This window comes from Trichosurus vulpecula, chromosome 5, assembly GCF_011100635.1.
Source record: "Trichosurus vulpecula isolate mTriVul1 chromosome 5, mTriVul1.pri, whole genome shotgun sequence".
Lineage (NCBI taxonomy): Eukaryota > Metazoa > Chordata > Mammalia > Diprotodontia > Phalangeridae > Trichosurus > Trichosurus vulpecula.
This window is the reverse complement of record NC_050577.1, coordinates 16,485,366-16,502,453: the sequence shown is the minus strand read 5'-3', so window position 1 is coordinate 16,502,453 and position 17,088 is coordinate 16,485,366. Positions and strand designations below refer to the sequence as shown.

Genomic DNA, 17,088 nt, shown 5'->3' with positions numbered 1-17,088 from the left:
AACACGGGTGTGACCAGGGTACAGACCAATGCGAACTTGAGCAGCTCGCAATGGACTTAGGCACCCCCCAACTCACTTTGACAAGTAAGAGGGCGGGGACTCCCTCACGCGTATCCCGCCCTCAAGCTCAGGACCCAGATTCCACCCTCTTTCCCACATACCTGCCCGCCAGTCCCGACCTCTTTCTCTGGCTCTCCATGTTTCCCTCGGCGGCCCCGGAGCCCCGCCTCCTCAACACAGCTGTCTCTCAGGCCCACTCCAGCTGCTGGGCTGGGGCAAAGTTTCTCAGCCCGTCCCACCCCCGCCTTGGCCCGCCCACCACGCCCTGTTTGGACCCAATAAAATGCGGTGGCTCGTCTCCCGTCCTTCCTTGAGGAGGAGCAAGGACCCTAGGGGCCTGAGCCTATGTAGAGAAGTGGGATAAGGCGGGGAGCCGCGGAGGGAGCACCTCCTCTTCCTCCTCTTCTTCCTCTTCTTCTTCCTCCTCCTCCTCCTGGACGCTGCCTCTTTGTTTCCGTCTCTCCTCCCGGGCAGGACTCGAGATCACCTGGACCAAGAAGAGGCTCCGACGCTGCCCCCTCCGCTTCTAAGGGACACTGGATCCGCAGCTGCGCCGCTGGCCCCGGTAACCCCCTCTCCGCCGCCCTGCCTCGACTCTCGCTTCTCCTCTTAGGAGAGCCGTGGTTGCAAGCACGAGGTATTCCTCAGCTTCCCTTGCCTGGCCTGAATTTGGAGGCCCCAGGAGGGAAGGGGAAACTGGGGGGAGTCCTGCCGCTGGACTCAAGAAGTCCGACAGCCTAACGAGCCGCTGGGACTGCTGGAATGCAAGGTGGGGGAGGCTGGAACTGTCTGGGGGGAGACTGAGCCACCTGCATATTGTGTGGACGGGCATCTTTAGAGCTACGACTTGTGTTAAGCCCCTCAGGGATGTTTACAAGGGATGATCAAGTGACCAAAGATGTGTAAGGCACTTAGCCGAGTACCTGAATGCTTATTCTGTTCCCCTTCCCCCCAAAAACCAAACCATTCGAGGTGGGGATTTAGTTTGGGGATGTCCTCAAACCTTTGCCTTCTGGGCACTTAAGCAGCTCTTCTGCGCTACAACCAGGCCAGATTTGGGGTCTTGAGGATTTGGGTGCCAGCGGGCCGCCCCCCACCCTTACAGGCTGGTTCTCTTCAGCAGGCCACTTTCACAGGGCCTCAGCTTCTGCAGCGATAAAATGAGGCTGTTTGACTCGATGAGCCTCCGGGTTGGCTTTGGAGTCATCTGAGGGATGGACTTGGGGTGTGAACTGTTACCAGTCACTTCCCATTCTAGCTGTCAATTTCCTTGTCTGTAAATTGAGGGATTTGGTCCGTCAGTCAATAAACATTTATTAAGCACCTAGTCTACGTCAGGCACTGTGCTAAACTTTGAGTATACAAAGAAAGGCAAAAGACAAGTCCCTGCCCTCAAGGAGCTTCCAGCCTGACAACTATGTACAAACAAGCTACAGGCAGGATAAATTGGAGCTGATCATCGGAGGGAGGCAGGGGGACTAGAGGCTTACTGATGTCAGAGGCAGGACTGAGCCCAGACCTTTCTACTCTTCAGGTCAGAACCCCAGACTTCCAAATATTATACAAGGAGAGAAACTGGGGCAGCAGAACCTCGAAACACTGTAAATGATCAGAAAAGTAGCTGGTGTAGTTAGAAAGAGCTCCAGCGTTGGAGTCTGGATCCAGATTGGAATCCCTGCTCTGCCATGTCTGTGGCATCGGACAAGTTGCTTCTCCTCAGCTCTGTGGTCTAGGAATGAAGGTCTAGGTTGCCAATCTAGGTCGCTGGGCATGATCCCCAGGAAGTTGGAACCTGGAGGCCATCTAGACCCCCACTCTCCTTTTAGGAATGGAACCTCAGTCCCAGTGCCCATCATTGTAGGACTCTCTCCTTTTGGGGGGAGAGGAACCCTGCCCCCCCCCAAAAAGAAACTGAGGCCCAGGGGGTGGCGGATTTGTTTGAGGTCACAAAGGTAGAAATAGCATAGAGGGATTTTGAAATAGCGTTCCCTTGACTTCCTTTCTAGGGTTCTTTCTGCTGTACTTGCTGCCTTGTGGTCCAAATCTATGATCCTTCTGTTTTTCTGCTTTCCACTTCTCAATCTATCTAATCTAAATCTAAATCTTGTGACTTTTAGACTGCACACTTGATGTCTGTGGGCCTCTTTCCCCCATCAGATGAGGGGTTGGCCTAGCTGTCTTCCACGGACACTCCTCCAGCCCCAAGTCCTGTGATCTGCCTAGGGCTGCAGCTCCAGCCTCACTGTCTCCAGCCCAGGACTAGATTTCCACATAGGAGGTTCCAGGGTTCTTCTGCTCAAACCCTAGGGCTCTCAAAGGGTCCTCCCCACTCTTGAGCTCTTAATCAGGTCTCTGCTTGCCACCTCCTCTTCTCTCTGCCTTCAGCTTTGCTGTCTCACTCCATCTCCCTCCTCTGGCTGACCTCTAGTATTCAAGAACCATTGTGTTTTTACTCTACACTGCCTTGAACAGTTGAGGGCTGTGTTTTCCACCTTTCCTTCCCAGTAAAAAGGGATTTGGGTTAATTCTTTCCTCCAGATCTGACAGTAGAAATGTCTGGAGGGTGGGGTAATGGCTTTGGGGTGTAGCTATCCATAGGACATGTTGGCTTTGACTTGCCTTCCAGAGAATTGGAGAAAGCTGTCTGTCATGGGATCCTAGGTCTAGAGCTGGAAGGACCTTTAAGGTTCTCCAGTCTTCCCCCCTCCCCCCCCCCGCCCCCACCATTTTACAGAGGAAGAAACTGAGAACCAGCTCAAGGTCACATAGCAAGTAAGTGGCAAGGCTGGGAATTGGAAGCCCCAAATTCAGCCCATTCTTCCTGTGCCATCCCATGCTTCTTTCCCCATCATGTAATATCCAAATGGACATAAGGTTTTATGGTTTGCAAAGTGTTTTCCCCTAAACACTGAAAGCACGCATCTCTACTGAGAGTTAGAGTGGTAATGGCTATCAAGGTGAGAGACTCACTTGGAGCCTGTGAAGTGGGAGCCTCTTACAATAGGATTATTATAGGGTCATAGATTTCAAGCTGGAGGGACTAGTAGAAGCCACCCCAGGCCAAGTCCCAAATTTTGTAGCTGTGGAATGGCGGCTCAGAGATCACATAGCCAGTCCTTGTCAGAGGTTGGGTTCAAACCCAGAGCTTCTTGAAGCAAGGCCAGCTTTCTTGTCTCCCTCTCACACTCGGAAAATGATTTGTAAATGTGAGCTGTTATTATAAACAGGAAAACTGAGGCAGCAGGCAGCAGTAGGATCACAATGTAGGCCAAAAGATAGGAAGCTGGTGTAGACGTTGAACCTGACTTCAAATCCCAGATGTTTGACTTATTACTTCAGTCTCCTGAGCTATAAAGTAAAGGGGGAGGATGACCTCCAAGGGCCCTCCTGGCTCAAGACCCCTGATCTTGGACCTGCCACTTGTTATCAGTGTGATCTTGGACAAGTCACACCCCACATTTCAACTTGGGTTAAAACAAAAGGCAAATAGAAGAAATCAGGTCTGATAATGTCATGGTTTTTTTCAACCCCTCCTTACTTTACAAATGAGGAAACAGACCCAGAGAGGTTAGGTTATGGTCCAAGGTCACACAGACAGTGAGTGCTCCATTGAGGATTCAAGTTGCCTTGTCTTGTCCATCCCTACCCCTCCTCCCTCCAGGGTGGGGCAGGACAGGAAGGTTTTCCATAAAGAAGGTGTAAGGCCTTATTTCTTGAAGTAACTGAAAATGGCCCATCAGGAACGGAAAGGGCAGTTAGGGACACTTACACTTGTTCCAAGGCCTGACCACCTCATATGGGGACCAAAAAGAGGCTGCCTCATTTTTCAAAATCTCCAGAGACAAAGTGATATGGGGTAAGCGGCTTTGGGCAATCGAGATTAGGGTTTCCTGCTGAGGAAAAAATTTCCTTTGTCGGATGAGGAAATCGTGCTTACCTCCTCTTGCTTGGGTTGTAATGTCTTGTAATGGTTTTGAGCTGTGCTTGCAACTAGCTCACTTTCTGTCTGAGAATAAAAAGGAATGTCTTGGCTTTCCTCCCTTCTCCCCCAACAAGTAGAGAAACTAAGGCATGGGGAGAGAAAGTTGGTTGATCAGTCAGTGGCAAAATGGGCTGGAACCCAGAGCTCCCAACCTGGTGGGGTTATGGCTGTTTTTTCACAAGTTTTGGCATTGCATTGGTGGTGGGAATTCCCTCCAGCTGGGCAGATCAGCACCTGCTCCATAACTGCTGTAACTGCTAGTTTTATGTGGCCTGGGCCATAAGGCGGTTAATTGACTTGCCAGCATGCCTCACAGACTGAACTCAAACCCAGGTCCTCCTGATTCCAAGGTTTGTTCTCTGCCCCTCATAGCACACTGCCCCACTTCAACCTCCCCCACCTCCATACACTAAATAATGGTGTCTCCCAATGAATCACAATCTCAGAATAGGAAATTTCAGAGGTCATCTTTTGTTCATGCATGAGAATTTTCTCGCCAGTGTGTCTGACAAAAGTCATACAGCAGCCTCTTCCATTTTGGACAGCTCTGATTTTTAGGAGCTTTCTCCTTATGCCAAGTTTAACTATGCTTCTTCTGTACCTTCCCCCCTTGGTTCACAGTTCTCCCCTCCTTGTGTGCCATGCTACCCAAGGCTGATCCTTCTGCATGACACCCCATCAGATGCCAGGGGACACTTCTTCTCTGAGACTTTTTCTTCTCTAGGATAAACATCCCCAGGTCCTTCACCTGAGCCTCCCAGGGCATGGATGCCAATTCATCATGGTTGCCCTCTTCTAGGTTGGCTCCATTTTGTCAATGCCCCTTCTAAGATGTGGTATTTATAAGCTGGAGTGATGGATTGCAAATACAGTAGCCAGTGATTTTGTGCACTCTCTTCCTTCTCTCTCTCCCTCCCTCTCCCTCCCTCTCCCCTCTCCTCCCTCTCCTTCCCCCTCCCTCCCCATCCCTCCTTCTCTCTCCCTCTCTCCTCTCTGTCCCTCCCTCTCTCCCCTCCCTCTCTCCCCTCCCTCTCTCCCCTCTCTCTCTCCCCTCTCTCTCTTCCCTCTCTCTCTCCCCTCTCTCCCTCCCCTCTTCCTCCCCTCTGTCTCCCCTCTGTCTCCCCTCTCTGTCCCTTTCCTCCTCTCTCCCCCTCCCTTCCCTTCTCCCTCCCCCTCCCCCCTCCTCTCTCCTGCAGTCTCAATCACAATGTGCCTTCTTCTCTCCTGGGATAATAACTCATAAGAGCTGACTACCTCACTACTTCTATCATATGTGGCCAGGAAAAGGCAGTGGTATATTAGAGAGGAATAACAGTTCAATTCAGAGGAGAAATGCTTATCAGGAAAGATATATTTTCCTTTAATGCCTCAGTCCAATCTCTGGTATCCATCCAGCTCGAGTGACTTTGGCAGCTTCTCTGCCAAGGTAGATGGGAAACATTGTTTGGTATGAGCTGTGGCCAGGAAGGGAAGCCTTTCCAGGTTAGGCTTACAAGAAGACACTGGAAATTCTCCATCCTTTGTTTGCTGATGTAAAGAAGGGCTTTTCTTCTCCCAGGTGAGTCATCACAATGTTTGCCAAGGCCACCAGGAATTTTCTCAAAGACACTGACCCAGGAGGGGACTTGATCCCAGTGTCGAGCCTGAATGACTCATACAGGTTACAGCTCCTGAGTTTGGTGGTGAAGAAAAAGAAGTTTTGGTGTTGGCAGAGACCCAAGTACCAGTTTTTATCAGCCACCATCAATGACATCCTGACTAAAGATGAGTTTGTGAACCAAGGTAAGGCAGCTGCTGGGCACCCCTAGCTGTTCTTGGGGTCTACGGCCTCAGAAGCAGGGATGAGGACTTTCCTAGAGGGGAGGTCGAGGTCCAGAGGTAAAAGAAGGGTTTCATCCAGCAGCTGGGCCAGTCGGCATCCTCCCAGTCATCCTGGTAGCATTTAGAAAGGAAGCAGCAACAACAAAACCCCCAAGAAAGGATCTAGTCTCTGCCTGCACCCTGTGCTGGGCCCTAAGGGAGGCACAAAGATCATGAAGAGGCTTCTCTTCTCAGTGAGGGAGATGGGTGTGCTCTTTATTTCTTAATGAAGCAAGAGCAGCCACATCACCTGAGTTGGGAATTTTATAATGATGGGAAATAGATGCATGTGTGTATACCTGCTCATGTGTGCGTATGCATGCACATGTATGTACATACATATGCACACATTATAAACATGCTGCATATAACACATATATTCATGTGTGTACATGGCCATATACCAATATATACACACTTTTTTTTCTTCTTTTACTACTTGATTTCGGGCAGAAGTTCTTAAGCTTTCGTGTGTCACAGACCCGCTTTGGCAGTGTCCAGTGAAGCCAGTGGCCCCTTCTCAGAATCAGACTTTTAATTGTATGACATATGTAGGATTACAAAGGAAATCAATTCTATTGAGATACAGGCATTAAATATATAAAATGTGTGTGTGTGTGTGTGTGTGTGTGTGTATAATTCATATATATTTTAATTCATGGCCCCCAGGTTAAGAAGCCCTGATTTGGGGGCTGGCCCCATTTATCTTGAACTGCAAAACACCATGGTCCCTACTGTGGAAGACCGGACTATAGGGCCATCCAAGCATGTGTTTGCTCCCTGTCCTTTTGGGCAAGGGGACAGAAGGGTAGTGAGAAGGAGGCATGCTGGTACCGCACTAGTCAGGGCTGTATCTGTAGCTTAATAACACAAGGATTCGAATCTGGCTCTGCCACTTCCTGGGTTCACTTGGCCCAGAGGACATTGAGGAGGGCAATTCAGACATTGGACCCTGGATGCCAAAGGTCTGGGTCTCTTCTTTGACTTGGCTGATTGCTGCATGTTCCTTAGAGCGAAGGATGTGTCAGGCATTACAGGACCTTGTCCTATGCCCCCTGTGGGTCTCCCGTGCAGTAGATCGGCCCGCTGATACAAACTTCATGCAGATATGTCCATCGTGCTTTAAGGCCTGGGGCCACATCTCTTCCTTATTTATGTCTGAAAGGCCTGAAGTGGATGCTGGGGAGGGGTGCAATTGGAAGCTCCTTCCTTTTGTCCACTGAGGAAGTTTTCTCAGGTGAGGCGAGATGGGAGAGAAGAGAGGGGTGTTGGAGGAACAGAGACAGACTCATGGGGAGGCCACTTTAAGCACAAGGAATGAACCCTAGAACCAGGGAATGAGACCTCGGAGGCTTGAGTGTAGGAGTGAGCAGTGACGGGTTCGGAACTGGAGAGCATGGCTTTTTAGACTGGCTCAGTCGCATGCTACTCGTGTGACCCTGGGCAAGTTGCACTTGTCCCCTCTCTGGGACTCAGTTTCCCTCATATGTAAAAAGCAAGTGCTGAGTTAGATGCTGTAAGTGTATGCAGGCTACCTCAGAAATGTTGCAGGTTCAGTTCCAGACCACTGCAACGAAGCAAATACCACAACAAAGTGAGTCACCCCGAATTGTTTGGCTTCCGAGTGCATATAAAAGTTATGTTTACACTACGCTGTAGTCCGTTCAGTGCGTAATAGTGTTATGTCAGAAAACAACGTGCATACCTTAGTTAAAAAATACTTTATTGCTAATTGCTAACCATCACCTGGGCCTCGGCGGGTCATCCCCTTTTGCTGGTGGCTGCTGACTGGTCAGGGTGGTTTTGCTGAAGGTTGGGGTGACTGTGGCGATTTCTTAAAGTAAGACAATGATGAAGTTTGCCCCGTCGATTGACTCTTCCTTCTACTTGAACGCTTAGAGACCATTGTGGGGCGATTCATTGGCCTAATTTCAATATTGTTGTGTCTCGGAATAAAGAGGCCAGAGAAGAAAGAGAGACACAGGGGAATGGCCAGTTGCTGGGGCAGTCAGAACACACACATTGATCAGCTAAGTCTACCTACCATCTTGTTGGGCTGTTCGTGGCGCCTCTGAAACAGTGACGATAGTAACGCCAAAAATCCCTGATCACAGATCATCATTACTTATGATATAATGAAAAAGGTTGAAATTTTGGGAGAATCACCAAAATATGACAGACGCATGGGGCAAACGCAGGCAGTTGGGGAAATGACCCTGGTAGCCTTGCTCCACTCGGGGTGGCCACAAACCTTCAGTTTGTAAGAATTGCACTTTCTGTGAAGCGTAATGAAGCGAGGTAGGCCTGGATGGGTTCTCCGGTGGACTCTTCAAGGAGGCAGACAGGACAGCTCTGGGTCTTGGAATTCCACTTGGCCTTGTAGCGGTCTGAAGCTGGTACTTTGTGGGGATGGTTTGATCCTGGTCCCAGGGCTCATTTTCTCGACTAGTGAAGGGAAATTAGGGCAGATGTGGCCGATGATATAGACAGGAAGCAGAGGAACAGAAATGTTCTGAAAATCCAGAGAGGAGATTTCATCCTGGTACAAAATGCTACCAAGAGCCAAGAGAATTGGGGAAGGGATTGAACTTTTTCTGCTTGGCCCCAGAAGTCTGGACTAGAAGAAATGGCTGGAAATTGAGAGAAGCCAGTTTGGGGGTGCGGGTTAGGAAATATTTCCTCAAGGTGTGTTGGAGGCAGCATGTGGAGGGAGTGGGTACCCCAGCCCTGGAAGCTGTGGGTTGGATAAGCCTCTGAGGCAGGTCCTTCCTATTTCTGAGAGCTGCTGAGTGAAGGGAGGGTATCCCTGCCCCCCCCCCCCCCCAGAACTTCACAGGAAACAAAGGCCCTTCCATCAGGGATAGGACCACCCAGAGGGTGGGATACTAAGCCACAGGAAGGAAGCTCATGGTCAGAATGGCCCAGGCTTTTGGTTCTGCCCAAGCCTTTCTGACACACCCAGAAACATTCATACGCCCTAATATGTTGGAAATGGAGGGAGCCTTAGTGATCATCTCAGTCCAACCCCTTCATGTTACAGCTTGGGAGACTGAGGCCCAGAGAGGTGACCTTCCCAAGGGTACACAGCAAATCCATGGCACAGCTGGGATTGTAATCCAGGTCCTTTGAATCCAAATCTGGTGCTCTGTCCACGAAGAGCTCAACAAGTGTCCGAGAGCTAGAGTCAGAAGGGACATCAGGCCCATTTTACAGAAGAGGAAGCTGAAGCCTAGGGCAGTCGAGTTAGGCAGTCATTTACTAGGTGCCTACTGTGTACCAGGCACAAGAGAAGACCATCTGCCCCCAGGAGCTTGCTGTCTGGTGGGAAGACAACAAGCAAACCACTGCAGGGTGAATTGGAGATGGGCCCTTATGTGACCCAGGACTTGTAGGACCTTCCTCATTCAGAGACCAGCTCTCTTTCCACTGGATCATCCTACCCTTCCCTAATTTTTTATGGAGCAAGGATAGTCACAGGATCAAAAAGTGGATCCGGGAGGGGCCTCGGGTCATCTGGTCTGATCTGTTCATTTTACAGAAAAGAAAACAGACCTCAGAGAGGGGGTGATTTGCCTAAGATGATATAGCTACTACTAAGTGGTCAAGTTGGGATTTGAACCCAGGTCCTTGGGTTACTGGACAACTAGGTGATTCAGTGGACAGAGCACTGGGCCTGGAGTCAGGAGGACCTGAGTTCAAATTTGGCCTCAGACGCTTACTAGCTGTGTGACCCTGGGCAAGTCACTTAACCCTGATTGCCTTGGTTTCTTCATCTGTAAAATAAGCTGGAGAAAGAAATGACAAACCAATGCAGTATCTCTGCCAAGAAGAGTCTGACGTGACTGAACAACAACATCTTTGGTGAGAGAACACCTTTTCCTGCTTCCACTCCTCCCTGGGTGACTTTGCCTCTGCATTTTCAGCTGTTAACTCAAGTCTGACAGGCCTGAGATACCAAAGGTCCTCCTTCAAAGACAGAGATCATGACAGGACCCGGAGAGCTTCTGAGAGCAGCCACAGGGATGTGGGGAGGAGAGAGTGGGGAGAGCAGTCGCCAGAGGCCCAGGAATGTGTCCCCAAAGGAAGCCCAGGGCTGGGAGCCTTCAAGGTGGCGTCAGCCCAAGATGAGGGGCCTGGCTTCTCTCTAGAGTGTGGTTCAGGCAGTGAGTGGTGAAGCTTCGGCAGGACTTTATCACAGAGACTAGTGGAGATAAGGGATTTCCTGCCTGGGCAGAGGTCAGGGAGTTATAAATCTGCCAAGGTATTTATCAGACTTGACCTGTTTGTGAAGTCTGTGTGGCCCAGAGAGAGTCAGTGCTGGACAGAATGGGGGGGAGGAGATCATGGAATCGTGCCGACTGGATCCCTGACGGCTTAATCTTACTCCCTCTCAGCTGGGCCCTCCCCACAGCCACAATTTTATTCTTCCCTGACTGACTCCTTATCCCACCCTCCACAGTTGCTGCTCCAAACTCTCCTCTCTCCTTTGGTCTCCATAGCCACCTCATCACTCACCTTCTCAACTGAGAACCTGGCCTCCTACGTGACTGAGAAAATTGGAGCCCCCTGTTCTGCCCTCCTCCCATGTCTCCCGGGTGTCTTCCCCCATTATCTCCTTCCCCCATCTCACAAGCAGAGGGGGCCCTGCCTGAGGTCTCTCCCCATTCTCCTCCACTTCCAGAGGGATCTTTCAGAACTTCAGGTCTGGCCATCTTGGTCTCCTACCCAATGAGCTCCACTGACTTTGTTTATCTCCGGGGTCATATATCAAACCCTCTCTCTGGCATTTAAAGCCCCAGACCTGGCCCCTTCTGTCCAGTTGTGTTGGTAATCAAAATGGGCTCCTTAGCACTTAGTTCAACAAGTGCCCTTGAAGAGTTTGGCCTTTGTTTCCTTTGATTAATTCAGTGTCTTTGATTGAGTCTTACTAGGTGCTAAGCCCCAGGGCCAAACCCCTATTAGGTGTAAAACCTTAGTGGGGGGGGGGGATTGGCAACTAAGGTGGGGCCCAAGGTAGGGCTAACTCCAGGGAGGGCCTAGTTTACATGTCTGGGAGAGCAGAGGCTTTTAGACCACCTGGGTTTAAGTCCGCTTCTTTGTGACAATTCTAGGTCACATGGGTGAGTCACATGTGTGACTCACCCCTGACGCTGAAAAAGATATAAAAACCAGGGGTTGACTGTCTGTTCTTTGGAGCTGTCTTACCCACAGCACTGGTGGTGCGTGTGACTCTGGGCCAGCCCTTGTTCTGAGCTCCCGGGCTGAACCTAGATGTTGGTAACTATGAATCTGTGTTGGGTCTGTCTGTTGATGTTTGTACTTTGTTTGTATTTTGCTCTGAAGTTCAGGGTGCTGGCTTTTTCCCCTGAACTAAGTGAATGATATTTGTATGCTGGATTAAAATAACCTTGTCAACCCCTTTAACCTTGCTTTCCTTATTAAAGCAGATCAAAAGGACCTGTACTTTCCCAGCGTGCCAGCATTTTTCTGGGTGCTGACTGTGGGTGGATCTGACACCCCCACAGAAGCTGCTAGCCAGATTGTTGAAACACCAGTCTTCTCACACTTCCCTCCCCTCTGTGCATTTGATCCTTAGCGTGACAGTCCATCAGTGGAATTCTTGGAGACTTTCTGCCAAAGGCCTTTTTCAACTCCCTCCTTTCTCGTATAACCTTCCCTTTTTAGGTATACATCTTGTAGGTACACACTTCTTTGTGTGTTATCTCCCCCACTAGAGTGGGGGCTCCTTGAGGGCAGGACCTGATTTTGCTTTTATTTGAATCCCAAGCACTTAACCCTGGAGTAAAGTAGTAGTTGTGTGACTGGAGAGTAGGTCAACTCAATGAGGTGCCGTGGAGGCAGAGACAACGTTTGGTAACTGATTGGATAGGTGAGGAGAGGTGAGGGGTCAAAGATGATGCCAAGGCTGCCAACCTGGGAGACTGAAAGGACTGGGAAGTTCCAAAGAAGGTTTTGGGGAGAAAGTATGAATCCTACTATGGACGTGTCTATGAGACAATCATTTTTAGGGTTCAGTAGGCAGTTGGTTATGTGGTTTTAGTTTTGTCTGTTCTCAGTGCATGCACCAGACACCTAGCCTGGTAGTTTACACATAGTAGGTCCTTCATCAATACTTGTTAATTGATTGGTAGAACTGGGTCAGGGGAGGACTGTCTCCCCAAAGTAGGCTAGGCCAAGTGACCAGAATCATGACCCAGCAGCCAGGGGTTTCAGGGGTGGCTGGCAATGCCCCTCCTTTTCTCCCTGACAGCCTTCTATCTAGACCTCCCGGCCTCCTCTGTTGAAGATTACTACCCAGACTGCTGGGCAGGTGTCCAGTTGTCCATCGGGGTGGACAAAGGGAGAAGTGATGTGGCCATTTCTTAGCACCAAACATTCTACTAACAGGTGTTGATATGAATCCTAACCTTTATCTTTTTTCAAGGTTCTTCCTGCCATTGGAAGGAGGGAACCAGTTTTTAAAACAATTTATTCAGCACTGACTATGTGCCAAGACACATTTGCCTGAAGCTCTGGTTATCTTTTGTTTCTTTCTAGTTGTGGTCGAGTCAGACTTTGTGAAGTATGAGGGGAAGTTTGAAGATGTCACAAAGGGCACTATTGAGACTGCCTTGGGGAGGATCACTCTTAAGGCTGGAAGATCGGGCTTGGTGGAGAGCCAGTCTTCCTTTGGGACGCTTCGGAAGCACGAGGTGGACCTGCAGCAGCTCATCAGGGAGTCTGTGGATAGGTGGGTAAAGAGGAGTCGTCTGGAGTTTGGGTCTTGTGTCTGAACATCTGGAGTCAGGAGACCTGAGTTCAAATTCTACCCCTGATGTACACTACTTGTGAGACCTTAGAAAAGTTAGCTTTCCTGAGACTTGATTTCCTTTTCTGTCAATCATACAGGGTGGGCTGGCTGGGTGGTAGCTGAAATCTCTGCCAGTGCCAGGTTTGCCCTTGCCCAAAGGAGATCACTTGGGAATCACTTGAATGATGAGAACATTCGTTTTCATTGTGTTTTCCTCACATTGCAGAATCTCAGGGGTGGGACCTCAAAGGCCATCTAGTTCAGTCTTTATCAGGGTAAGAGTTTTCTCTTCTGTGTATCTGAGAAATGGCCATTCATTCAGCCTTTGATTGAAGATATCCAATGATGGGGAGCTCACTACCTCCCAAGGTGGTCTGTTCCCCTCTGGGGTTTTCCTAGTCCTTAGGAGTGTTTCTTTTCCCAAGTTTCTCTGTAGCTTCCTCCCTAGGCTCCTGGATCTGGCCCCCCTCACCCCTGGGCCAACAGAAAGTATTGGATCCCTCTTCCCCCGACATACTTGAAGTATCAGCTCTCATGTCTCCCTTGAGTTCTCTTCTGTCTAAATGTCCCAAGTTTCTCCAGCTGATCCTCAAGGCCTTTATCAACTTGGATGCCCTCTAGCATTTATACTGACTTTTGGATCTCAAAGCCGTATTTCAGACTTGGGCTGGCCTGGGCAGAGGATGGCATCCTATGTAATAAGCCTGCAAAGGTCAGCTGCAGCATCCTGACTGAAGTGGGGCTGGTAATGTATTCATGAGATAAATCCAAGAACCTTGAGCTGGGCAGTGGTGTGGTCAGACCTGTGCCTTAGGGTATGACCATTTGGCAGCGCTGGGGAGGATAGATGTGTTGTACAATCCAATAGTCTTGGGTGTAAGATTGCTGCAGTTAGGATTCTTGGCTTCCATAATCATTCTGTAATTGGGTGGAAAGCCAAGCCTCTTGCTGGCCCTCTGGAAATCTCTGTCTGACATTCTAGTTTGAACAGGATTGTCTGTATTTTCATGTGGAGTTAGACTGATGAACAAGAAGGGACTTTTTAAAAATGGAAAGCGAGGTTTGAACAGCTCCTGGTTCATCTTATGCTTTGAGGTAGCAGGGAAAAGAAGGCTTCTTTTAGTGTTTACAACATAGCTGTAAAAATCTGTAAAATGAGGCATTTAGCTTAGGTGGTTTCTGAGGCTCCTGCCTGCACTGGGCAAATCACTCAGCCCCTCTGTAAAATGAGAGTGGTCTGGATGGTACCAAGGTCCCTTCCCCTTCCCACGTGGGATCACATGATCCCTTGTTGACGTGATAGGGAAGGGTGGGGTGATGTAGGGAAGAGCCTCGGAAGCCTTATCTCCAGTGTGTGTGTGTGTGTGTGTGTGTGTGTGTGTGTGTGTGTGTACACGCACACATGTATGTACATATACCCTTTTAGTGTTTACAAAATGCTTTACATACTTTATCTCATTTAAGAATGAGTTTCAGGACAGGAAAACGAAGACCAATGCTGGGCAACCCTGTTTCTTTATGCTTTTAAGGACCTGAAGCTGATGGCCATGAGGGAATGGCCTCCCATCTGCAGGGCAGAGATCAGACAGAGGCCTTACCTCACTTCACATGGGCAATAAATTCCTTCCTTCCCCACCGACCCGCTGCCCTCCCTTGGCTCCTGGAGCATCCAGGTGTTCGGAGAGCAATGCTTCATTCCCGGCTAGCCTTGAGGCAGGTAATTAGGAATGTTGAAGTCCGGCCTGTTCCCAAGGGCTGTTTTCCCAGGACTTTTTATTCCAGGTAATTTAGATGCGGTAAGTCATCATTCTAGAGCATGCAGTTCTTGTCCTCAAAACTCAGGATGTTGTCAGATGTTGACAATAATGGGGACTGCCATTGACCTTAGGTCCTTCATCAGTGAAATGGGGCGATAATATCAGGTGTGCTGCCCACCTCCCAGAGCCATTGGGAGAAAGCGGCTTTGTGACCCTGAGGGGCTCCAGAGGTGGAGGTGGTAGGGTGGAGTGGTGGTGAGCATCTTGGGAGTCCTGCCTCTGACGTTCATTAGCTGGGTCATCTGTTAAGTGGGGATGAAGATCGTTGTACTCTCCAGTTCACAAGGCTGTTGTAAGAAAAGACTTCGGCCTTAAAGCGCCCTGGAACTATTTTTGTTTTGCTCCACATAAGTGAAGTTTCCAGATAATTGAAGCATTTCTTTCACACGCCGTCAGTTGGGCAATAGCGTATGAGCATTTTAAAAGGCATTTTAAAGTTTGTAGAGGGAGGGCTTTTCTCAGAAGATCCGTGTTTGGGCCGTAGCCTGAGTAATCTTGGAGTCGGTAGGGAGCAAAGCAAAGAACACTGGAGGCAGAGAAGGGACCAGAACTTTGTTTTAATTGAATTTTTAAAAAAAACTGAACATTTATATTTCTGTCCCGACCTCCTCTACCAGAGAAAAAGATAAAGGCAACAAGCGTAACAAATATATGGAGCCAAACAAATGACCTCCAGGCCAAGCATAACAGCTGAGGCCTCCTTCGCTGGGTTGAGTCCATCCCTTTGCCTGGGGGGCAGGGGGGCCAGACTTCCTCATCCATCAACACCTGGTGTCTGAAAGGAATGGGACCATGGACCCTGTGAAAGTGACCTGGAGATGGCCTGGACCATAGAGGCCGCCTAGGGAGATCTGATTTTGCAGACAGGGAAACTGAGACCCAGAGAAGAAATAATGCTGTCCAAGGTTGTAAGGTGATTATCGGCAGAGCCAGGATGACTCCTGGACACTCAACGTAGGAGGCTGGATCCTCAAAATAATTTATGTGCGTGGCTGCCCCAGGGGCTTAGAAAGGTTCTGGATGTTTTATTCATGTTGGCCTGGTTTGAATGGACATTGCCTCCAGAAGGAGGGACTGGGGTCTAGCTGGAGCCCTCCCTCCCACGTGCCCCATTTTTATTTATCTATTCCATGCACCCCATTCAGGTTTTCTTTTTAATAATAATAGCGAACATCTGTCCAGGCCCTATTCTGTGCCTGGCTCCAAGCTGAGTGTGTTACAGTTAGGATCTCATTGGATCATCACAACAACCTTGGGAGGTAGGTGCTGTTACTGTCCCATTTTAAAAATGAGGAGACAGAGGCAGTGAGGTTGAGTCCCTCGCCCAGGGTCACACAGCTAGGAAGTGTCCGAGGCTGGATTTGAACTCGACTCTTTCTGACTCCAGACCCCGTGCTCTATCCACTGAGCCACCTGGATACACTAAAGTGCATGGTATTAATTAGTCATTCTTTAGAACTACAGAGGCAGCTAAATGGAACAGGGGATAGAGTGCCTCGACACTTCCTAGCTATGTGACCCTGGGCCAGTCACTTTGCCCTGTTGGCCTCAGTTTCCTCATTTGTGAAATGAACTGGAGAAGGAAGTGGAAACGGCTCCAGCGTCTCTGCTGAGAAAACCCCAAAGGAGGTCGCCGAAGAATCAGACGCCACCGAATAGCAACAACAGCTCCTACCTCCCAGCCCTGCCTTTGGAATTCACCAGCTATGCCATGGCTGTGAGCGAATGGCTTGTCCCTCATTGAGCCTCAGTCCTCTCATCTGGAAAACGGAGATTGCCGTCCGTCTCTCTGTCCGTACAGCTGGGAGGAAAGTGCTTTGCTGATGACAGAGTTCAGTACGTGGGAGCCTCTGTCTGGGCCTAGAGGTCGCTCTCTGCTCAGCGCATGGCCATCGAGCATCCCGTTCTGGACCGGGGTGGGTGTTTATATCCTAGGCTGCTGCATCTCATAAACCCAGGCAGTTAATAACACTGGTGGAAAGGTTGAAAGTCTATAACTGCCAGGTTATTTTCTCTTCCTGTCCCTGCGCCATTGTGTGCAAGAGAGATAAACTCTGGCAGCTGGGCTTCGGGCCAGATGGAGCCGGCCTTGGCTGGGAGAGGCCCGTGCCTAATGGGGCTAATGAGGAGTGATGGGCCTTCCGAGGGGGCTTTGGAAGCGTTGCCCAATCCCATCCCCAGTCGAGGGAGAGTCAGAGAGAGGGGAATGTCCCCCCTCATCATTCTGAAGACTAAATCATAGACCCTCCAAAAAGAGTGACCTCGGGGGTCAGCTAATCCAGCCTCCGAGGTGACCCAGACTTCATGATGGAGGAAGGACCCGCGATCTCCCGCAGGTGCACACTTCACTCTGACACAGCAGCTTGGCCTTTTTGAAATTTCCACTCATTGGTTTGGCCCCCTCCCCCAGGGTCAAGCAGAGCCAGCTCATCATCCTCCACCGGCCTGAGTTGCTGTGGAGCTCAGTCCTAAGCTCGTCTGAACCAAAGGATTCTTGTGTTTTGTGGAGCGTATCCTAGTACTAATAGCCAAAGCTGTTGCTTTTTGTAGTTTTTGTT

General features: G+C 49.7%; 1 protein-coding gene across 1 annotated transcript in view; it reads left to right on the top strand.

The window, feature by feature from the left end:
• The first annotated feature begins 538 nt into the window (after positions 1 to 538).
• GSDME (gasdermin E) overlaps positions 539 to 17,088 on the top strand; it is a 52,993-nt gene continuing 36,443 nt past the window's right edge. Inside the window, exons 1-3 of the mRNA XM_036759221.1 lie at positions 539 to 625; positions 5,601 to 5,824; positions 12,461 to 12,653. Coding sequence (XP_036615116.1) covers positions 5,614 to 5,824; positions 12,461 to 12,653 — 404 coding nt within the window. The 5' untranslated portion in view covers positions 539 to 625; positions 5,601 to 5,613. The remainder of the gene's footprint in view (positions 626 to 5,600; positions 5,825 to 12,460; positions 12,654 to 17,088) is intronic.